Source organism: Drosophila pseudoobscura, chromosome X (assembly GCF_009870125.1).
Source record: "Drosophila pseudoobscura strain MV-25-SWS-2005 chromosome X, UCI_Dpse_MV25, whole genome shotgun sequence".
In the NCBI taxonomy this organism is placed as follows: domain Eukaryota; kingdom Metazoa; phylum Arthropoda; class Insecta; order Diptera; family Drosophilidae; genus Drosophila; species Drosophila pseudoobscura.
In genome coordinates, this window is record NC_046683.1 from 54,951,100 (window position 1) to 54,975,252 (window position 24,153).

Consider the following 24,153-nt stretch of genomic DNA (forward strand, 5'->3'; position numbering starts at 1 on the left):
CACAGCAAAATGTCTTTGCAAAGGCAAAAGACAATTCTGCACAGAGCTGGCAGTTCTCTCTTTGCTCTCTCTTAGGGGTCGCTCTTCGGTCTGGGGCTGCCTCTCTTTGGGAAAAATCTGCAAAATCCTCAACAAGTCCACCGACCAGCTGTTGCCGCCGTCCACACGTTGCTGTTGCTGTGGATCCCATTCCGTGTGGACGCTGTTCTGCACCAGTTGCTTCAATCTGGTGTGGAACCCGGCGCTAAGCAAAACAGCTGATCGACTCCACTGCCGACGCCACAAAGCTGGCAACACTTTCGACAGGCGCGCAGGAAATACCGAGCAACGAAACGGCCACCCCGTGCCCCGCGCCCCGCGCCCCACAGAGCCCGAAAGGCAACAGCGACAATCGTCTGGGGCATCGCCGCAGCGGCATACGTTATTCGCAGTTTTTCAGTTGGTTTTCCATAGCTGCGCCGCACGCACGCTTTTCTCGGAATTTTCTCGACATTTTTTGGTTACTTGGAAATTCATTTGTTTTTTGTATGTGTGAAAGCAAAGATGCGCCACTGACTGACTGCCACACGGGCCACACATGGATGGCAGATGCAGTTAGTTCCTGGCCAAAACTATGTTCCGAAATGTTTCAAATAAATCCTAGATTCGATTTAAAATCTTGAGCATTCGTTGGCTTAAAAGTGAATTTTGCTGTTTTCGAACCTTCCAACTGGACATCTTTTGGTGAGTGGAAAATAATTCTCTTTTGGTCAATGAACTTGGGGAATGGCCAGCCGGTAGAAGAGATTTTCTGGCCATTCTTCTTGCAATCTAACATCTGCTGCTGCTTGACTGCCGCCTGTGGGGACCCAAAGTTATATTTCATTTATGTCCCAGAGAATCAGGCAGAAAAAGGTTTATCCGATTAGCATAATGTCCATGATGGTTATGGTTCTGGTTCTTGTTCTGGTTCTCCATTGGGAGAACACTGCTGTTGCTGCTTAATGTTCTGCAAATTGTATCTGTGCGTAATCTTCAAGATTGATGTAGGTCCTACCTCTGCCGACGAATAATTGTGGCACAGAAACGGCACACCGTAAGAACACAGCAGAAAGTTAACAAAAGATGAAGGAACGGGTGCGGGTGCGGCCAAGGGGGTCTAATAAATTTAAAATGAGCTTAAGAAGCCTGCCTTCCAATGTAAATAACTTGGTTTTTAATTTTTAAGACAAATATTTATGAGGGAACAACAGACTCGAGATTGAGATTGAGATTGAGCTTGAGAGAGTATTCGCTGGGCAAAGTTAATGAATAATTGAAACTATTTTCGGAATTGATATACAGAAAATCCCACCCTGTCAGGCGTTCAGCCCTTTCTCTGCTCGGCTCTGCCCTGCTCGTCTCTCATCTCTGATTTGGGAAAAACTTTTGCAATTAATTCCAGCCAAAGAGCGTAAGCCACCCGCCGTTCAGTGTCTTAGCGAAACTTTACAGATCTTTGCCTTGTCATACTTTTGGGTTAGCATTTGGCTTGGCCGTCTCTTGGCCATAAATTTGGTGTAGCATTTTTATGATCTATGTGTGGCCGCACACAGAAGTGCAATCCGAAGGCCGACAACTAGCGACTGGGGAGCACTTTCCCACCCACACACTGACACAGCAACCTGAGAGATACAGCCACAAAGAGCACATCTTGTTGAAATCTATATGTTGCTGTCAATAAAAAGAGAATGGAAATGGTGATGCCACAAAAGCAAACAGGAATTATATCATTCGGAGTCGTAAAAAGAGTGCTACACTGTGGGGACCACTAATAAAATTTGAATTTTCCAGTGATAATGCGGGGCGAGCAAGGAAACCCAACAGCCGTGAAGAGGAGGCAACAAACAGACAAGTACTTCCACACAGAATGCTCAAACAAATGCGAAAGGAAACAGAAGAACTGACGATATTTTTGCATTTTGTGCTCTAGACTCCTTTTTTGGGTTCATTTCGAAGTGTTCTGGCTTCTCGTTTGCTGCCACGCTTTTATGGGGCAACCGTAAATAAAACAATAAAAGTCAACTATAGAAATACATTCAAGAGAGTGCAGCGACTATGGAACTACAGAGGCACAGGGAGGCGGGGCATTGCAAAGGGCTGGCTGGGGGCGGCAGGGCCACAATGGACGAAAGGTTTAGGTTGCAGAAATATTTGCACAGGCCAAAAGGCAGCGCCACAATAGTCACCGGAATTGTGGTTTCGTCTGAGGGAAACTTTTCTAATTATACCCTGGCACCATCGAGAATTCTAGGGTATATTGCAGTAGCTTGTAACAGCGGGAGGAAGATCTGAGGAGCCACAACGATCCACTGCATTGCAGCGGGTAGGAGTCTTTTTCTTGTTTACTTAAAAATAAATAGGTTGTAGTAGTATTTTTTAGTATTTTCCCCTTATTTTTACAACACATTTTTTAGAGTGGTTTTTCTTCTTCTGTTCTCTTCCTTAGTGGAAATCAGTATTTTCTAGTACTTACTCTAGTATTTGATTTAAGTATTTTATTCAAGGTTTCTGGTATTTATTCTAGTATTTTGTTACATCCTGTATTATTCTTATTTTTCGATTTTTCTAGTATTTTTTTGGTATTTTGTCTAATATATATTTTGAGTATGGTTATTTACTTATATTCTGGTATGTTTCCAGTATTTGCTGATGTTTTCCAGTATTTTGCTGGTATTTTTCTATTATTTCCTTTTTTAAGAAATGTTCAGATATTTTTCCCGACTAATAGGTATCTTTTAGTCTAAATACCATTCGTCCATAGTATTTCCCTCCTTAAGCAGGCAGAAGGACTTTTTTGTTGGTTATTTCAAAATAATATGTTATAGTATTTTTTGGTATTTTGTTTAGTATTTTCTCGGTATTCACCAAGCATTGTTTTTGGAGTAGTTTTTCTCCTTCTGTTCTGTTCCTTATTGGAATTTTTCAGTATTTTTTAGTACTTGTACTAATAGTTTATTGAAGTATTTTATTAAAGATTTCTGGTATTTATTCTAGAATGTTGTTATGTTGTGTATTATTTGTATTTTCCGATTTTTCTAGTATTTTATTTGGTATTTTGTCTAATATGCATTTTATGTATAGTTAGTTACTTCTTTCCTGGTATATTTTCTAGTATTTTCTGATGTTTTCGAGTATTCTGCTGGTATTTTTTGTATTATTTCCTTCCTTAGCGAATAATAGGTATGTTTTAGTCGAAATACGATTCGTCCATGGTATTTCCCTTTAAGGAAATTGCGTTCGGAAGCATTTCAGCGACAAAGCACGAGGCAAACAAAAGACGTCGCGTCAATAACAGAGGCAAGACAATGCATAAAGCTTGCAATTTATGAATGCCACTGCCACAGCGAGTAAGCGATGCGAGTGCCAGTGGCAGTGGCAGTGGCAGTGGCAGGGCCAGGAAGCGTAGCCAGGGGGCAGGGTCAACAACAGCTTGCAACAATTAGAAGCATGTGCCCGAGATCTGCGATGATGGCACAGCGGCCATAATGTGAGTGAATTTATGTGCATGGCCGCTGGCTTTAATTGCCAGTCGAATTGTTGACACATTTACTCGCAGATTTCGCCCGGCCAGACCATAAATTGTGCCGCCTAATGGCGGGTGCCTATTCGGTTGTATTTGCTGGCAATTTTGGGGGCGCTGTCGTACCCATCACTGCATGTCAGTGTCAAAAGTCAATAGCCGTAGCAGCCCGCAGCCCGCAATCCGCAATCCGAAATCCGAAATCCGCAATCCGCAATCCAGAATCCACAGTCCCTCCTATGCCACATTCAGTACCACTTTCGAGCCCAGCTTTGAGGCAGCGGCGGCCTCCGTTGAACTTATGGGTCGCCAGAAGACCTCCCAAATAAGTTGGGCAGGCAGCTAATTAATTTTTCGTGCTGCCTGCCAACTGCCAGAGTCAGGAGTCTCTCTCGCTTGGAGAGTCCCGCCGCCGACGACTGCTAATGCCGCCAGATGAGACAGTAATTGTCCACTGTGGCTGCCACTGAATGGAAGAGTGGTTTTCCCCTCCACGTGCCGACTGCCATTGTGGCTTTGGCGTTTTGGCCAAGACAAACTTTCGGTTACATGTTTTTGGGTCTTCGTTCTCTTTCGGTTTCGGTTTCGGTTTCGGTTTTGAGTATCATTTAAATGAATTGCCAAAGGAGTTGGCAGGAGCAGAAAAAGAAAGAAATGCTGGGAAAACATTTAATTTGATGAGCCTTCAATTAATTGGCTGGCAAATGAAGTTAATCCCTGGTTTTCGCTGGCTTTTGCCTCATATTTAACGCACACATGTGGCACCACCCTCTCCCCTCCCCCACCCACACGCGGCACAAACAAAAACATCATAATTCGTTAAAATAATGTCACTTTTGTTGAACTTAAATGCGAAACTGCTGCTGTTTCTGCCTCTGGCTGCAGGGGCCAAAAGGACACAAACACACACACACACACACACACATGTGGCACCCGAAAAAAACACACACACAAATTTGTTAAGGAAGTGAGGACAGTTTACAGCCTGTTTGAAAAGTTTGTGCCTCGCAAAAAGTTTTGCATTTCGCCCAGTAAATAATGAAAAGAGTTTACTCCGACATTAAGTTTATATTCAAATGATTTTCGGTCAAACATTTGGGCATTCCCTGGGTTCCTTTTGGCAAAGATTTATGCTCATTTCCTTGGGACGCTCCACCAAAGCGAAAGGCAAAAGCGAAAGGCCCCAAGGTTTGATGAAAAAAAAAAGTGGAGGCTACCAAAGACCTCCATTCATCAGGCATCCGCCGAGAGACAGAGCGGAACAGAGCCCGAGCCCAAGGCGGCACGTGGTGCCCCCCAAACGCAGAGCAGAAGAATGGGGAAGGTGTTGCCCACAAACACAGAGCTTAAGTATATGCGAATGCCTGCCCCGAGCCCTGAGGACAAGTGTGTAGAGCCCAGGGCACGAGCTGAGAGCAAAGGGCAGGGGCAAGGGCCAAGGGGCAAGGGGCAGGGGGCAGGGGGCACCCGTAAACGGATCAATATTTCATGTACGAGGCCAAGCGGGTGAACAGTTGAAATAAATCAGCGGCAGGGGGAAGGGGGAGGGGGGAGGAGGGGTCGCAGAGGCGGCCAAAGGGTTGCGGCTTACAGCGTATGTGCCTCTTCGAGTGCATCGACGAGAAGAGGATACTCTGCGTAATGTATGTTGCATGCAACGCTCCTCCGACACAGATCCAAGGTCAGAGAACGAAACGGAGACCGAGACAGAGAACCGAAGAACCCGACAAGCCTCATCATAATCGCAAAAGTTCTCCCCACACATACATAGTTTTGCACTGGTTTTCCGCATGCATGATGCTGTATTTATATCACTTCCGCTCCGCTTTCCCGCTTTCCCCCGCCTCCACCCCCTCCGTTCTGTCGGAAAAGTAGCATTTTCATAAATCCAGTCAAATATTACGCATACGCCAGCGTGGAAAAGCCATCTCTGGTTGCATGCTGCAATCTGTCAGGAGTGTGTCTGCCCTCAGGGGTGGGGGGACGGTGGGGTGGCTGCAGTTGTTGGCAGGAAAATCTCATTTCAGCCATAAATGATGATTGCATTTAAATATAATTTATGAAGATGCATTCGTTCTAACCAAAACAGTCCGTGCCTGTCCTTGAGGCGGATCGGCTTTAATGGAATTAAATGCTGCCCCAATCATGTGGCAGCTCGACAATATTCCACATCAACAGGGATTCAATCGGAGAAGAGACAGAATGTTGTTTGGCTGGAAATTCGATTAGAAATATTCGACTTTGTCAATGCATTCGATTCGGGGCAAGCCAGCCAGAGATAAATCGAATGCAATTACATTGATGAAGGATGGATAGCACTATTGCCATGGCTCTGGAGAGCCCGACAACCCGTGCGCTGGTTGGGGGAGGTCTTTAAGCTCAAGTGCTTTGTTTGGCCAGCAATCGAGCAGCGAAAGATGAACAAACCAGCGACAGACGACGACTATGGACAAACCCAAGACAGGACCAGAGAACTACAGAGAACAGAACAAAAGCCAAAGGCAAACGGCAAACGGCACAAGACAAAAGCCGCGACGACAGACAGCCGGCCCTTAAAAGATTATAAAGAAACGAACAAACGCTCCTCAGAGCGTGGCAGGCAGCGTGGCAGCGCGTGGGTGGAGCGCTTGTGGCAGTCACAGTCCAGACACCAGAACTGTTGCTCCACCATGCTCCATGTAGCTCGAACAATCTCGTGGATATAGATATAGATATAGACATCGCATAAGTGGTGGGGACATGGCCCTCATTATTCGGGAAGATTTCTGTCAATTCCATGATGCCGCTGCCGCTGCCGCAGCCGCTGTTGCTGTCTCAGACCGGCGAAAGTTACGATTTAACAACATTCAGCGTTATATTTCACAAGTTTATGTCCTGTCCAGACTGTAGTGCGCTCCTCGTATTGACAGGCCAATCCCGGCACTTGTCTGAGTTATGAGTTTTTTGCTCCTGCAACACACACACACACACAGACACACACACACACACCTACATGGAGGCAAGGCACAAGTTTCATGCGATTGTTAGCACGTTTTCCTTAAGGGAAAAGCTGGTTCTGTTTTATTTGTCCCGTTATTGGGAGTTGCAGTATTCAGTCCATAATTTGCATACGTGAGTGCTTATCAGGCCACACACACACACACACACACACGAGTATCTACAATTTGTCTTCCCATTTTGCATGCAACAAAAGAAATGGCAATTGCAGCGTGGAGACAGCGATTCTGAGGCGGAACGGCAGATAGAAAGATAGACAGATGGCAAGGCAACGATATGAATATAAGATGTATGCCAGAAGCATGCCAGACAGAAGGATGAAAGTTCTCCGGCCGCTCCCTGTTGCCCCCCCCTCCGACGACGACGACACAAACAGGAAACACTAAGGACACATTACCTGCTGTTGACATTAGCTTCGAGACATCGAGAGACGTGAGGTCTTGGGTTTAAAAAAGATCTAAGGGAAGCCTGCTGTTGTTCCCCGTCCCCCATTGCCCTTTTTCCTTGGAAAACACTCACAGCTGGTAAAACATAGCAGGGATGTGCGAGTCGGGCAGACATTTGTTGACTTGAAATGTTTAAAATTTAATTTAAAAGTTACCTGAATGGCAGATTCTCCATCTATCTGACTCGCTTCGTTCCTCTGTCCTCTCTCCTCTGTGCTCTGTTCTCCCAACGAGAGCCCTGACGGGCACTTTGTTTAGTCATCTTTCCACCTCTTCCATTTGATGGCCAAAAGACCCGCATGTCATGCCAGTCATCAATGCTCTGTTCTGTTCTGGACCTTGTTCTGGCCAACCGACACGCTTAATTCATTCATTTATTCATTCATCGTGTGATGTGGTGCGGCGCCCGCACCTTTGCCTTTGGCTTTCGCTTTGTAATCGATTGCCGTGGCAGCAGCCCTCTCAAACGTTTCAATTGCATTGAGCTAATGGCATTAGTGGCCCCATGACATCGATCCAATCAACAGTAGTCCTGCCGCTGCCACTGCCACTGCCACAGCTGTTGCTCCTTTTTAGGCCCACAAATCATTCTGTTTTTCTGTGAGTCATGCTCCAAATGGACCAGGACTCCAACACCGGACTGTAAAATCTCCTTCAGGCTTCCAGTCAGAGGCTGGCAATTTATTGAATCCCAATCCACGCATTTCCAATTTCAGGCAGGTGGAAAAACACAGCCATTTCCCGATCTCAAAGGTGGAATAATGGCCAGCGAGAGAGAGAGAGAGAGAGAGAGAGAGAGAGGGTCCTCCTAATCTCGCGATGCCATGCAGCCGCATGAAAATGCATGTCAATGGCCCTGCTTTTTGGGGCGTGGGCCGGTGGTGAGGGCGTGGCTATTCTGACTGACAGTCACGGGCACTTACTTAGTGCTCAAACATTTGCTTTCGGCTTTCAGATGATGCTAAAAGTTTCCCAAATACCCTGTAATTGTGGGGAGTACACTCTCCCAAGGTATATGTGTTATGTGAATCGAAAGAACAAGGAAGAATAAAATAAAATAAATACCAAAAATACCGAAAATACAAAAAAATACTAAAAAATACCAAATAATAAAAACAGAGAAAAACACAGAGAAAATACCAAAAATTACTGAGGGCTAAGGGGTAAGGGGTACGCAACGAGTTGTCCACAGAGTTCCTTGGCTTGTATTCTTTTACAAGGATCTTTTATAATAAAATTAAAATAAATACCAAAAAATACTGAAAAATACCAAATAATAAATATAGAGAAAACCAAAGTAGATTAAATATATACCAGAAAAATACCAAGAATTACTGGGAGCCTCACACCCTCGTAACGAGGAGGGTAAGGGGTAACGCATAGTCGCATGCACGGCTTGTATTCCTTTACGTTTCTTGTCCGAAAAGAAAACACTTTGCCTGGTCTGAAAATCGACTTCTCCAAGCAGAGGAGCCACTCAGCCGCCCACTCTCTGTCTCGTATTATCTCAGAGTCCTTCTACTTAATGCTCCTGCCATGGGTCTCTCCACTTCTCAGTCTCTTGGTCTCTCAGTTATGCTGTCTGCCCTGTGTGCGTGTGTGTCTCAAGCGTCCTAAAGTGCGTTACAGTTACCGGGCCACTTGGCCTTGTCTTAGTGTCACCTATGAACAGCACACGCTGGCACCTCCGACGGCTCTCCGGTGCACTTACAGCAGCAACAGCAGTGCCCCACAATGCAGCAAATTCTATTCCGTGCTACATTGTGATTCACATTCACATTCACATTAAAATTCACATTCACATTCACGTTCAGAGAAAGCAACTACTCAAAGTCCAGTGTAATTTTCTCAAGCTCCTTCTTCCGTTGCCCAAATACTTGACCCAAATTGTGTTTTTATTTTGTTTCTGTTTGAAGAGAAGATTTTGTGTCGAGTATTTGGGAGAAGGACTTTAATTTAATTAAAACATTTTCCCTTTTGAAATGTGGCTTATCTGGTGGCAGGTGCGATGAAAGAAAACCGCTTAAGAATTCAAGTGGTGCTGCCGCCAAAGGAGCGCCCCAGGATGTGGAGCAGCCCCGCAAATACTTTCAGAGAAAGCAGAGAATGGAGAATGGAGAAAGGACAGAAACGTTCTCGTGGCCCATTCAGTTAAGTTTCAGTTTTAGTCGAGTTCTCAGCTCCTTTCGGCTGTCACAGTTCCGCGATAGCCGAGCTTTTGTCCGCCTGCAGTCCCTCTGTCCCCCTTCCGGGCCGGCCTTTGGGCGAAGAACTGTGCAAATTTTGGCAACTCTCTCCATTGTATTCCCTTTTGGTTGAATATGCATTTGCCGCCAAAAAAACAAAGAACGAGAAGAGCCCTTCTCTCGAATCCTTTGTTTCATTGTGCATATTTCTCAATGCACAAGAGGCAGAAGGCAGAAGGCGAAGATCTTTCTTTAATCAACTGGGCGACTGCAACTTCAGTCGGTTTAAAGGCCCCACCTTGGCGCACATACTCGTAAGAGGCAGCCATAGAAATTACTTCGGTACAGAAGTACGGCGCCATAAAATACGAGATACGAGATACGGGAAAACCTCAAAAGGGAAAACACCTCTCGGGGAACAGCGGCAGCAGCCCCTGGGGAGAAAACTTAATTGCAGCATGTAGTACGCTTTTCCATTCCATTGTATGCATGCGTGTGTGTCTCTGTGTGTGTGTGTTTTGTGTGCCTGGATAACAGTTCGTATGAGCAATACTCGTATAAAAAGTCAACAAGTTAAAGGCGAGTCAGAGGCACAAAACAGAGTTCCGTTGAGTGGCTTTCTCGGCGGGGGTGGGGAGCCCTTCTCTTCCAGCATTTCCCATTTTTCTTGCACGTTAATTCCAATAATGTTGTCACCCGGTGCACCCGGCTGCCCCACGCCCTTGTGTGTGCCATAAAGGATCTTTATTCTTTTTTTCACTGGGGAGAAACTAGCAAAAAATGCAATTTATGTAGCGCCTTCTGTTCGTGACACGGACACGACCCCCCCCCCCCCCCCAACCGGGTTTTCCAGCCCAAAAGAATGTCTTTAAAAGTGGCAGCAAAGAATGGTGTTGCCACCGCCAGAAAATGCGATCTAGAACCCATTTCAAAATAGGCAAAAGCCCGGGAAAGCCTCGGAAATGGGACTGAGGCCAACAAAAATATAAATAAACATAAATAATGCTCAAGGTCGCGTGTGGGGGCGGGGGACGGGGTGGGCGCAAAGGTGCGGGCGCACGGGTGCGGCAGCCACAAATATAAATGGCGTTAACGTTAACCATTTTTGTAATTTTCTAATGAATATTATTCGCCCACACACGCGGCGGAAGGGACACCCGAAACGTAACGAAAAGCAGCCTCCCAAGTGCTGGGGGACTCTCCTCAAAGTATGCCGCATAAAAATAAGTACGCAAGGCTTTCCTACTGCCATTGCGACTGAGGGATACCCTGTAGGATGGATGGCATGGGCGAAAGCCTGGCAGCTGCCGTTCCACGCATATACCCCTTTCGTCTCTATGGTTACTACAGGGTATAATTAACATTATAGCACACCCACACACACCCACACATACACACACATCTGATTAGTATTAGTATATGTATTAGTATGGATGGCACGGCCCTGGCTCCGGCGTTAAATGGAGCGTGGCATGAGTTTTAATGCCCCAATTGGTGGCATGCCATGGGGATGCGATTGATGGCGGGGAATGGAAAACTCCTGGGATCAACAGCCGCAGGTGGAGCACCACTGAAGCATTATGACTAAACCCAAGGATGTTGATGCCAAATGAAAAGTTATCCGCCCACACACACACACACACACACACACACGCACACAGCCTTCATTGGAAAAATTCCGCTTTCCGCTTTCCTTTTTATAATTTTTTTTTACTTTATGTAAAAGCTGCAGTCATTGGGAATAATTTTCTGGTTTTTTGTGCCGCTTCCATTGCAATAGAAAGTGAAAATCTCTTCATCTGAAAAGTGCCTCCATCTCGCATCTCCCCTCCCCCCTTTCCCCCTTTCCCCCTTCTTTCTGCTGCACTTCATCCTCCCATAGAGCCCTTATTCGCCGGAATTCGCTTTGAAAGGTATTCCCAATGAAGAATTCTCGTGGCGCATTGTTTTCAACAAAAATTATTTGTAATTACAAACTCGAAAAATTCATGATAATTTCAGCAGAGAAAACTTTTTTGCGTAAATTAGTGAACAATTTGCCAGCAGAAATTCATTCGAAAGGGCGAGAGTTTTCCATGGCTGGGACCAGCAAGGACTAGGTCTAGGACTAGACAGGGCGTAGAGGAGCAGCTCCGGCGAGCGATCAATCATACGGGCACATCTAATCTTGGAGGAACATCCCATCTTTGGGCTTGTACACAAAATAATACGAATATCTGGAATGGATTCTAAATTTATTCATTAATTTCATGTAATAGCAAAAACAGCTCGGGTGCCATCTGGTCTTCTTTTTTTATTCATTTAATTTGTTGAAAAATTGATGGCACTTTACTTTCTCCACTTTCACTATCAGCACACTTCTCCAAGTGTTTTCTATGTGTTTTTCATGAACTGTGCTAAAAATTGGCTACTTCTTGTCGCTTATTGACGTGAAAATGTAGAAAGTTTTAATATTTTTGGTAGCCCAAAAAAAGCAAAGGAAAAATTAATCTCTTCAAGTTTTCCTCAACTGCCAAAACATCCCAGAAATCATTCAATAAGCATCCCATTTTACTCACTGTCTGGAAAATTCACTTAAAGCCATTATTTATCTTTTGCTTTTTTTTTCCACAAACTAAATTTTTGATGGCTTTCCCGCGGCCGATTGTCTGGCCTGGCTTTCTGTCTGACGTCTACCCCAGCCCCCCCATCAATTGATGGCGCTTTAATAGAATGAAAATTTTGCAAGAAATAAAAACCGATGAACCGCGAAACGCGAAGACAGGCAGAGGGGCAGAGGGGGCAGACAGGCAGCCGCAGTAGCAGGTACTTGATAATAAATTGAAAAATAATATTGAGCAGACTTTGGCAAACGTATTTTGCTCACGATTCCCGTTGCTAGGGGGGGGGGGGGGGATTCCCCAGGATGTCGCGGCCAGGACGAGGACGTGCTTCCAACATGTGCTTCCACAGATTTGTACCCACTGCAGTATCATTGATTCAGGAAGAAGCCCGAAGAAGACCGAACTCTTTCTCTCCCCCCCCCAAGCCTTTTTCCTTGGTTTTTTCAGAGGACCAGCAACGGATATTATTTTCCTTTTGCCTGACAGCCGCCACCGGGGAGCAGCGGTGCTTCCGTTGTGGCGTCTCCCCATCGATTCGGAGGCTGCGATAATCTTCTCCAAAGTTTATTTGGCAGCAGGAAAAATAAGAACGAGTTGCTAACATGGTTTCGTCTTCCTTCTAGATTCGATTTATGGGGGGAAAAGCGGAAGCTTATGGCATTGCAACAATTACATTATTATGGAGTATTATGGAGTATTTCTGGTGATTCTTTTATGGGGCTGCAAGTGCCTTTTGCCAGTGGATTATCCGCCCCATCTTGGGGCCATAACAATTAGCAAAGTATTTTTAATGGAGTCGAATAAAGCTGAAAGCCAATTAGGGAGTGATTTTAGCCAAATTAATCATTCAAACTTTTCTTTTTCCACCATAAAAAAAGTTCGATGTTTGCATTGAAATTTGTTTAATCCGCTTATGGGGTGAAAAGTTGTATTTATTATTGAGCTTTACCCAAATGGAAATGCTTCATTAGACACATATTTTGTTGCACAAAAAAACAAAAACGGATCATTTGAGGTGGGAAAAATTCGATTTATTGCCGCTATGTGTCTGGGGCGTTCGGCCTCATATAAATATATAATAATTTATTGATATTCTATGGAGATACAAACAAATGGGAAAACAAAGGAAAAATCATGCCATAGCCGGGGGTTTATGCCGCTAATCAACTGCCTAGCGACTGAACGGGGGGTGGGGGATGGGGGAGTACTCCCACGAATCGCATTCTGTAATAAACATGTCCATTGCCAATAAACCATCGATGGGCCTCCTCCCAGACACAATACAATAAACAAGCAGCGATAAGCTCCACAGATTAATAATATCATGCCAGGCATCAGCGTGAGCCCTGCGAGCCTCATGGCTATATAGAATCCAAACAAATTAAAACCAGAAAAAAAAACAACGCCAGCGGCACGGACCTTCCGGGGGCGAGACTTTAGATACCCCTTAAAACTACGCTTCATTAGGGGATGCAACGGATTAAAGATAGGTTTAGTTAATTGTCCATTTACCGACTATATAGTGGATCCGATGTAGACTTAATTTCACCCGAAATATGTTTAGATTGTAGGAATTTGTTGGATTTAATTATTTGTATCTACGAAAAGTATATTGAAGCGATCTTAGAAGCGAAAATAAGATTTTTGTGGAACTATATCTAGGGGAAATATTCCGAAAGATGTCTAGGCTCCCTGGTTCCTTTCAAACCCACGATAATCGAGTACAAGCCGTCGTCCAAGCATGCCCAGGCCGCCCTTTGTACAGGGTATAATATGAAAAGCAAACAGGGAAAAACTGTCGACTCACATGAGAGCTGCTAAATTGAAATGAATTGCTGAAGCAGCAGTGCCAGTGGCAGCGGCAGTGGCACAGCAGTAGGCGACCGGGCCATATGCCTATGACTGGCAGTGTAGGCGTTGACGTGGGGGCGGTAACAAGTGTCGGCGCCAAATGATGATATAATCGAAGATAATGCCACCACACCCAGGGACAGATACGTATCGGATTCGAGGGATGCCATTCTCTAGGGTACCCCCATGGTCCATCAATCATAAAAGGCCCTGCCATTGTGGTGGGTTTCATTAGGCCACTTTTCGAGTGATAAGTGCTATTTATTGCAGGCAATAATTATTTAATGCGAAAATCCACTTTTCATTAGAAAAGCCAGAGGGGGGTGGGTGGCCCCCCGCCCCCGCAGTCCCCCGGTCCCATGGCCAAAAATTACAAATAAATAATTGAAATTCCGACCACAGGGCCATTAATGTATTGTCAAGGCTTTTAATTAGCCAAAAAAACACGAGTAAAAGAGGTTTTTCCGATAGGGGAAAACTAATACGAAACAAAACAATGGGAAAACCCAAATTTTTGGCTGGCTAAAACGCCGCTTGAGCTTGTGGCCTAAACACTGTAGCAATTACCATGAACCTTGACCCGAAACAATGGCATGAAAAAGGGATTTCCGCGCCGCGAGTGGATCCCTCTTCCGCGTGAGGCAGCGAAGGATATGCCGTTCAGAGGCGCGGGCTTTGCGGCCTTCGGTCTTTCGGTGGCAGCCAGGGACCTGTGTTTGTTCATGCCTCCCCCCCCCGCACGGCACAGGGCATGTTTGCATGGGCTTCGGGAGAAGCGTTTTGTGAATGCTTAATTACAAAATGGCTCTCATGTTTGGGTTCCAGACTTTCGCGCCGCTTTAACCGTCAAACAAATATTTGTAGAAAAGCGCCGGGGCGCCATAACCATTGACATTTCGTTGTGTGGTCTGTTGACACACGCTTTTGCCACGCACACGTGCCCGTACATGCCACATGCCACATGCCACATACCACATGCCGCAGATCAGGGCCAAAAGCGAGCGGCATTAAATCAATGAACAAATATTAAGAGAGCAGAGCGCGAAGAACCAACAAAAGTTACAGCCAAAATTGGGTTTTCCTCGAATCTGCATGGAGCGGAAAAATTAACCAGGGAAATGCCATCGAAACGAAAGGAAATCCAGGAAGTAGCTACAAATGTGACAGATACAAGATACATTGCGGCAATGTTGTGAAGAAAAAGCCTCAAGGAAGAGCAACAGAAGAACTAAGGAGACCCCTCGTACGAGGGGTCGAGGGTTCAAGGGTCCCAGGGAAATTATCCTCATTTGTGTCAAAGGAGAACAAGGGAAGGGAAGCCTCATTTGTGTCAAAAGAAAAGAAAATACACTGCCCTGAGGCTCTTGTCTCATGCATGATGATACGAGTACTTTCTGAGGACTCCTGGACTCTCACATCCTTGGGCCCTTCAATCATATATCTCTCCCTATCTCTTTCGCTCTGCCTGTCTCTCTCATTTCGACAGCTGTCCATCAGACATTCAATGAACGATTGAATTAACAGAGACTCCAATAATGGACACAGTATTTTCACCAAAAAAACACGCCTTAAGCCCTCCTTGAGCTCTTGAAGCGTCTTTGGGGAAACTGCAAAAATTAAGCGCAAAACAAAACAAAGAAACCAAGAAAACACGAAGAGAAACTTTAACAAAACAAAAGAACAAAAAAAAAACACCAACAAGATGTCAAAAAAAGTGAGAAAAAGTGCCAAAAACAAGGATTGGATGTTGAAAATTCCACGAGTGAACACAAAAATGGGGCGAAAAAATTGGGGAAAAATTGTAGCAAAAATAATACAACAATTTTTTGTTGTGCGGGGTGGAGGGGGGGGGGGGGGGGCAAGAACACAGCAATTAGAGGCAGCAGCAACCAAAGCAACCGAAAAAAGAAAAAAGCCAAAAGAAAAAGTTCAGAATTTTCAAGTTACACACGAGGAAAATTTCTAGGGAGGGAAAAGTAGGAAATGTGGCTGGTGGAGGGGGCGGGGCGGGAGTGGGAGTAAATTAAAGAATCCCCCCAAGGCGGGCATCAACAGGCCACATCCTAAACAAAGCTCCCCCCACTGCCACATGCCACAGGAGGAGTCGGAATAATTCCTGCCACAAAGCGGAAAAATTGTTTCAGTTTTTTTTTTTCACAATTTTTACCCTCAGACCGCAAGTCATATTCGATTTTGTTTTGGATTGTTGAAGGGCGGTCGAAAACGATCAAGAAAGCAGGAAATCAAAGTAAAAGATACCCTGTAGATCCGTGGCAAGAGAATGAGGGTATCACTGGGGACCAATGGGTAGGAAACACAACACACTGGAGCGATACCCTGTACCCGATAAAGCGTTGAAGGACTGTGTGTAAATGGGAACAGCCGAAGGGCGGCACATTTCCACTCATACCAAAGACCCCAGAAACCCTCCAGCAATGCTCTGTCCAGGGTATCATGGCGGTGGATGCGATTTTGAGCGTGTGTCCCGCCATGTATCCGCGTGTCAAGAGTTCAATTATTTCGCTTAAATGTTTCGCTCCGCTGGGCTCCTGATCCGTCGTCAGCTCTCATCGGTTTCTCCCCCCTTCCTGGGCCTTTACCTTGCCGCTCTCTTTTTTAGACAGAGAGAGAGAGAGAGAGAGAAATTCCACTCTCTGCTAAGTAGAACCACAAATTTTGTTCTGTGTGCCACATGCCACGGCTGTACGTACTGCCTCTCTGAGCGGATTTCCGACCCAGAAAAACTCAGACGAAAAACTGAAACTGAAATGGAGACCCCAACAGGCAGCAGGCAGCAGGCTGCACGTGGCACGTGGCACGTTTACCTTCTGGCATAATTTCCCTCCTCCTCCTCCACCTCCTCCTCTTACCGTAAGCCATCTTTCTCGTACCGCATTCCCTAATGTTTCTGCTTGCCCGGAAAATGCTGAAAATGTATGCCAAAGCTTTTCATTTTCGTACATTTTCCAGTGGCTCGTCTGGCGCAAACCAAACCACACATCAGGAGGGCTCTCTATCGTCCTCCTGGGCAGCGAAGGGCACACATGGAGGGCCCAGCATTCACTGGCACATTTCCCTCAGACCTACAGACCTACAGATGTATGCTCATTAGATGGACCCCCCCACAAAAACTCGGAAAAGAATACACAGTCTGCAGCATTTCTGCAGTGCCGTCTGCCCGCCTGCCTGCCTGCCTGCCCCCGAGGACATGCCACAGATATTTGGTCTGCAATTTGCGTTCTGGGAATGGAAAAAGGCAATTCCCATTCCCATTGCCAGTGCCAGTGCCAAGCCATTGGCCATTGGCTTGTGGCCAGAATTGTGACTGGAAATTACAACTTTTCTGTGTTACATTCGTTGGCCTCAACAAATCCAGCCCTTAATCCTGCTCATCTCTGAAATGGCTTATCCCTTTAGCACTTGAAGTCCCCAATAGTTGAGACTCTGCTATTCTTCCACACTTTAAAGCCCCCAAGGAGTGATGTTCGCACTCGATGGACCCCCTCTGGAGGATGATTGTTCAGCACTCTCAAGTCTCCATTGATGATATTTCTGGTGTTTGTCCACTTTAAAGCTCATGGTTTCGACTTCTTTTCTTCACCAAGAATGATGATCTTTTGCACTCAAAGCCCTCCCCTCCAAGGATCGCCGAAACAGATCATTTGTCAACGGGAACCAATCGAAGTGCTGTTAATGCGATTCAAACACCGAATCGAAGGACAATTGGGGGGCATTAATCACCTTTCGAGTGAACCATTCGGGCCATTCAGACCATGTGGCAAGTGTCAAAAGGGGCGTGGCCACGCAATTGCAATTAAAATGAGACGCCCTGGGCAGGCGGCGGCCATTAGGCGGGGAGGCGGCTGCAAGGCATTGATAATCTAGAGAGGCGGAGCAGATGACAGCCTTCGCCAATGGCTTCATTACATCATTTAAATGCCTGTTGTGTTGTCTATTAAGCGACCACGAGTGCCACGAGTGCCACGAGCCCCCAGTGCTGCCCCCTCTTAAGTGCGTGGCAGTGGCAGCTGTCAAATGGAGGCGAACAGCCGGAGACCTGTATAGCAAAAGATTCTCTCCTGTTCTGTTCTGTTCGTGGCTGCTGTTTCTGTCGTCGTCAACAAGTCGTCTTCACGTTACGTGACTTGGGGCACAGCTTTAAGGGACATTCGTGGCACAAGTTTCGTTCCGAAAGTTCTGATAATGGGCGGCATACGTTGCGTATTAGTAACATTAGTGGGAAAAGCCATGGAACAAAGCGGAACACCCTCGACTACTTGTTTTTGGTCTGTGTGGGCTTTCCACGAAACGAAATCCAATTCAATTATGATGTGCCGGAAAATTAGGCAAATACTTCCACATACTGGAGGCTTTTCCCACCTCAAAGGGAAACCCCATTCTCCCCTCTTCGATGTTTCCACTCAATGGATTAATTATTCCCTTAAATAAAACTTGGATATCCCATTTGGGCCAGAGTTTATCCCCCCGTCTTTTACCCGCTGCCACAAGTCAGAGCTAAGCCTCACATTTTGGGGCAAATCCCTGGACGAAAATCGTTCCTCTGTAACGATTTAATCACTGTAAAGGAGCGCCCTCTCTCTCCCGCTCTCTCCCTCCCTTTTCTCTCTGGTGCCTGGTGCCTGGCGCCTGGTGTCTGGAGAGATTTTGCGCCTCACTAAATCTCCTAACAAGATGAAAATGCATGGAAAAATGCTGAAAACTGAATTTATTTCATTATATTTTCTCAATAATCTTTCACTTTATGGCTGACAAAATACCTTGTTTGGTTTTCGGTTTTTCGGTTTTTCGGTTTTCGGTTTTTGTGTATTTGTTTGGCTGCAAACAATGGAATACAATGGAATTTGGGAGGCCTACGGGGATTTATGGGGAAAACACCTAGTCACAGAGTGGGAAAACAGCATTGAAAATTGTTTGGCCAACCACTGAGCGAGTGAGTGGGTGAAGCACCATGGAAAAAGTGTCAGATGGTCAGGAAAATTCTCTTAGAGCTTAGAGAAAAATGCTGAAAAAGCCATTGAAACAAGTCAGCAGGACAACAACACGTTTAATTAAATGTTGGACATATTTTTGCATGACTCAAAGTTTGGTTTCCGGCTCGGGGCAAAAGTCTGTGCCGTGCCGTGTCTTGCCCCGTCCGCTCCTTCGGTTTGCTGTTGCATATTTTGCCATTTGTCTAATGGAATTACGAGAACACAGGTCCAAAGGTTTCCAGGAGGGCAGGGCAAAGTCTCACATTCAAGGAGGCCCGAGAATGGGCCGAGGATGGGCCGAGGATGGGCCGAGAATGGGCCGAGAATGGGCCGAGAATGGGCCGAGAATGGGCCGAGGATGGGGCGTCTGATGGAAAGGAAATGAATCCACATTGAATCCACATTCCCCACAAATCAGGTTCTCCATAAGCCGCTTTTAATAAGCAATAATCTCTTTGGAAGCGAAACAAAGCCCCCCCCTTCTTTTCCCTGCCTAAAAGGTTCTTCCATTCATTCCATTCATATTTTTTTGGTCCCTCGCGCCATGAACTTCAGCTTGAACTTTGTTTGCATTTCCGTTGGCATGTGGCATGCAACATTTCCCATCATCACGTAATAAAAGTAGGTGTCCTGCCACTAAAACGTGTGCCTTCTGTTTGTCTCATTACAGGAATCTACGTACACCCAATCCGCACGCTGCTTGAATATTAAATATCAGAAATATTGGGAATATTGAGAGTTTCCAAAAAATACAAAAACAGTAATTTTAATGAGACGCCAAAGCCGCTGGCTGCCGCCTGTCAACAGCTGAACGGCGAGGGAGCGAACAGCAGGGGGGGGTAGGAGGCGCCGCCTCTCTGGCCCAAAAAAAGAGGCGCACGCAGCACTCGACCCTCGGTTGGCGGTCGAGTCAATCAACAGAGGACCGCTCCAGCCACCAGCCACCAGCCACCAGCTCCTGGTCTCATCATTCACTGGACAACAACATCATCATCGACATCGCCATCGCCTTCATCGCCCTCATCATGGTCACGAACATGTCGCAGCCGCATTATTGCGGCACTGCCATCGATGATTTCCACACAAAGTAAGTGCGAAGTCAGTGCGCTTTTGCTTTTCCAGGGGCAAAAGGGCAGGCGGAAGCACCAGGGATGGGGCCAAGGCCACGAGTGATATAGGGGCGATGCTGCTGATGTCTGGCTCTGGGGATGTCTGCATATTAATTACTCTTTGATGCCCTGTACTCTGGGCAGCAGAGAGGAAGCTTCTTTCCGTCAGGAGAAACTCGGCTTATGTGGGGAAATGTTCGTGTCGCCAGACATGGGATTCGCCCTCCCATTAGAGGGTATCTTCCAGCCCATATGTAGGCCCTTGCAATCGCAAATGCAATTTGCATAATGATTTGACGTGGCCACGGGAATCGCCTGTAATACAATCACGTGTGTAATGGCCCCTGGAAAAAGGTGTGGGAATCGCTTCTCTAATCCGAATGTGCCCTCTCCTCTCCTCCCCCGCTCTGCTCGTTTCAGCTACAAGTATTTCCATGGCTACTTCTCGCTGATTGTCTGCCTGCTGGGAACGATAGCCAACACGCTGAACATCATTGTTTTGACCCGCCGCGAGATGCGCTCCCCGACGAACGCCATACTCACGGGCCTGGCGGTGGCCGATCTGGCGGTGATGCTCGAGTACATACCCTACACGATCCACGACTACATCCTGAGCGCCCGCCTGCCGCGGGAGCGGCAGCTCAGCTACGAGTGGGCCTGCTTCATCAAGTTCCACTCGGTGTTCCCCCAGGTGCTGCACACGATCTCCATTTGGCTGACGGTCACCCTCGCGGTGTGGCGCTACATAGCCGTCAGCTATCCGCAGAGGAATCGCATCTGGTGCGGCATGCGGACGACGCTGATAACCATTGCCACGGCCTATGTGGTGTGCGTGCTGGTGGTGTCGCCGTGGCTGTACCTCGTCACGGCCATTGCGAAGTTCCTGGAGACGCTCGACGCGAGCGGCAAGACGGTCCACTCGGTGCCACTGAGCCAGTACATTCTGGACTACAATCGCGAGGAGGACACCGTCACGATGCAGGTGATGTCCAGCACGACGCCGGAGATCTCTTGGATGCAGCACAGGGGCTACAGCAACGCCTCGCTCACCACAGTGGTGCCGCTGACGACGACCACAACGGCAGCGGGGGACCTGCCCGGGGTGCGCAACGTCACCGTGTTCAAGCTCTACCACAGCGCCCTCGCGCTGCACGACCGCCAGCTGAGGAACGCCACGTTCCTCATCTACAGCGTGCTCATCAAGCTGATACCCTGCTTCGCCCTGACGGTGCTCTCCGTGCGGCTCATTGGCGCCCTGCTGGAGGCCAAGCGGCGGCGCAAGGTGCTCGCCTGCCACGCGGCCAGCGACATGCAGCCGATCGTCAACGGCAAGGTCGTCACGCCCACGCCCACGCCCAAGAGCTGCAAGCTGCTCGAGAAGGAGAAGCAGACGGATCGCACCACGCGCATGCTGCTGGCGGTGCTGCTGCTCTTCCTGATCACGGAATTCCCCCAGGGTATCATGGGTCTGCTGAACGCCCTCCTGGGGGACGCCTTCTTTCTGCAGTGCTACCTGAAGTTGAGTGAGTGTTTGGTCCCTTGTCCCTTGGGGTTCCCTTGGGGCTCCCTTGGCTCTTCTAATCCCTGCCTTTCCAGGTGACCTGATGGACATTCTGGCCCTGATCAACTCCAGCATCAACTTCATTCTGTACTGCTCGATGAGCCGGCAGTTCCGCACCACCTTCACCCTGCTGTTCCGGCCCCGCTGGCTGGAGCGATGGCTGCCCCTGTCGCAGCACGACGCCGATGGCCGCCACGGCGGGCAGCGGGAGGGGGGCGGCAGGCAGCGACTGCTCCACACGGACGCCGTGAGCAAGAGCATGGCCATCGATCTGGTGGGTCTCACGACGCAGGTGACAAATGTGTAGCACGAGAGCAGCGGCCGCGCCAACACTGCATCGGCCACAGCACCAGGGGGTGGGGGTGCGGGTGGGGGTGGGGGATGTGGTGTGGCTGCAGCCAATGACATCAGTATGGTGGAGATGTTGAACAGGGAACAGCCCCAGCCCCAGGCCCCGCCTCCGCCCAAGGGGACTGCCGCCCGCCGGAGACAACGCCGTGGCAGTGGCAAGTGCATTTGGCCCTCGACCGAGTGGCTGCGCAAGCTGAGAGCCAACCGCACGCTCTCGGCGGCCGCGGGGAGCAGCGAGGAGCAGCTGGATCCGCAGCCGCAGCCGCAGCGGCGCAGCAGTGTCCTGTTGATGGTCCTGCTGCACAGCTCGTCCACCGACGAAATGAAGGCCAAGGCGGTGCTCGTCAACGAGGAGCAGCCGCCGCGCGACGACCAGCCACAAATCCATCCGCAGGACGACGTCGAGGATGCCATCGATGCTCTGTGGCTGTAAGCCACCCCCTCCCCCCCACCACCCCTTCCCTTAGATTAAGTAATACCTAATTAATAACTAATATTTAGATAAAGACCAACAAAAATACAAAAAAATGGTTTTCTATTGCTGCTTTCAAGCCCCACCGCCACCCGCCCCTCCCCCCCCGGCAGTGCAGTTGCGGATCGAGAGCCCCTTTCCGCATCGGCCTGGCCTTTCGGGGGGGTGGGAGGGTGGGTTTTGGGGAGCCGAGCAGCATACCAAACGCATTTTGTGGCGCCACTTGATGAGGTGATACTTACGATTAAGAGTGACCTTTAACACCATACCCCCCCTACCCCTCCCCCCACCCCCCTCTAAATACAGTTGTCTAAGTGCAAAGCGCATCATTTAGTTGTAGTTTAACTATGGAAGGATTGGAATGATTTCTAGGCATCTAAGATCTAACAAATTCAACAAAAAATACATACATCTTTTCTTGTGGAAAATAAAGTCTAAGAAGAGGAAAACTCCCTCAAAGTTCTGTTTATTTTGGCCTTGGAGGATTCCGGCTGCCAAATTCTGCCCTCAATTTAATTTCATTTCCCCTTTAAGCTGTTCCTCTCCTGTGATTGACACTCGAACATCAGGCAGACACTCGTTCGCCGTTCGCGCATCTTTTGGCCCGCATTCCGCTGCCATTCTGTAGCCATTCTGTTGCCATTCTGTTGCCATTCTGCTGGCACTCTGCTGGCATTAAGGCCAAAATGAAATAAACGAGTAACAAACGACAAATGACAGTAAAAAGTGAATGAAAAACAAATGGCAGCAGTGTTTGGAGACCGTTGATTAATTGTAAGTTTAATCAAATGGTGGGGGCGGACAGGGCAGGGCAATGTGTATTTGTCAAAGTGAAGTGGACTGATCGATAAACGAATAAAAGATACCCAGCAGAAGGCCAGCACAAGGACAGCACAAAAAGGAAGGGATCGAGCATTAGATACCGCATAAAAGATACTATCCCTAAGAGCAATTGGGAATGCATCCATCGGGGAAACCTCTATTCTTCGTTTTATTTCATATTTCCCACAGAAAAGGCAGAAAAAGGTCCTGCTCTTAGACTCCATTATAGAGGAACTTTTGCTAGAATCCTTTCAGATATATTGCTGGGAATTAAAAGGTAAGGAATCTTCCTTTTCTTTCCCGACTCAAAGCGTAGTTCTATGTCCTTAGCCCCAGATGCGAAATAGGGAGATCTTTCAGGGTTCAGGATTAAACTAAGGTATGCCACAGGTACAGGAATGCGATGCCTATTACACGGGGAGTATGCCAGGCATCCAGCATGCCTAGTAGTACCATGGCATCCATAACTCCTTCGACAAAAGGTTAGACTATATCGAGTCAAAGTGGTGTCAAAGTTCTCGCCTGAATCTTTGCTTTTCTACAGACAAGCACAGAGGAACCTGGCCATAAGGAGCGTCTTTCAAATACAAGTTTTCCATTTCTATCCATCTCCCCATAATCCATTTTTCCTTAGCGCATATAGGGTACTCGAAAAGCACAAACAGATGACCCAATTTGTAGCCTGCTAATGGCCAGCACTTCAGCATTCGTTCAATGGCCGACAGATACTTAAAATATGATGTATCTTCATGGCTTCTAATGCAAAAACAAAAGATACTTGCCCCAAAAAAGATGCCTCAATCGATTAACAAAGAAGGAGGGACGTGGCAGGAGGACGTGGAAGGAGGCGCCGTCTGCTCTTCGGAAATTAGAAAATTCAAAGTGTTTCATCACTCACTGCGGAGGGAGGGAGGGAGTGTCACTCGCCCCCCAAAACGCGGGGGGTGGGGGGGTACTGTCATAAATTTTTGATAAAGGACCTCCACCAGGCCGTGGGCGTGGACGAGGGCGTGGACGAGGGCGTGCGCGTGGGCGTGGACGCGGGCGCAGATGGGCATTAAATTTCCCCTCCAAGACATTGCCTTGCATAATTATCACTTTCTTTTTGGCGGAAATTACAATTTGAGGCCAGCATTAATTTATAGATTTTCCAAAAATGCACATTTTCCGATTCATTTAATGCCAAATAAATTTCTCTTAAATTAATTTGCTAAAAAAAAGGG

At 47.4% G+C, this 24,153-nt stretch overlaps 1 protein-coding gene across 1 annotated transcript; it reads left to right on the top strand.

Annotated features, from left to right (window-relative positions):
• Positions 1 to 426: 426 nt before the first annotated feature.
• Positions 427 to 22,567, top strand: MsR2 (Myosuppressin receptor 2). Its single transcript, XM_001354010.4, is given in 4 exon segments — positions 427 to 723; positions 19,286 to 19,702; positions 20,145 to 21,247; positions 21,321 to 22,567. Coding segments are annotated over 3 exon segments (1,914 nt in total). The 5' UTR covers positions 427 to 723; positions 19,286 to 19,640; the 3' UTR covers positions 22,070 to 22,567.
• The last annotated feature ends 1,586 nt before the right edge of the window (positions 22,568 to 24,153 follow it).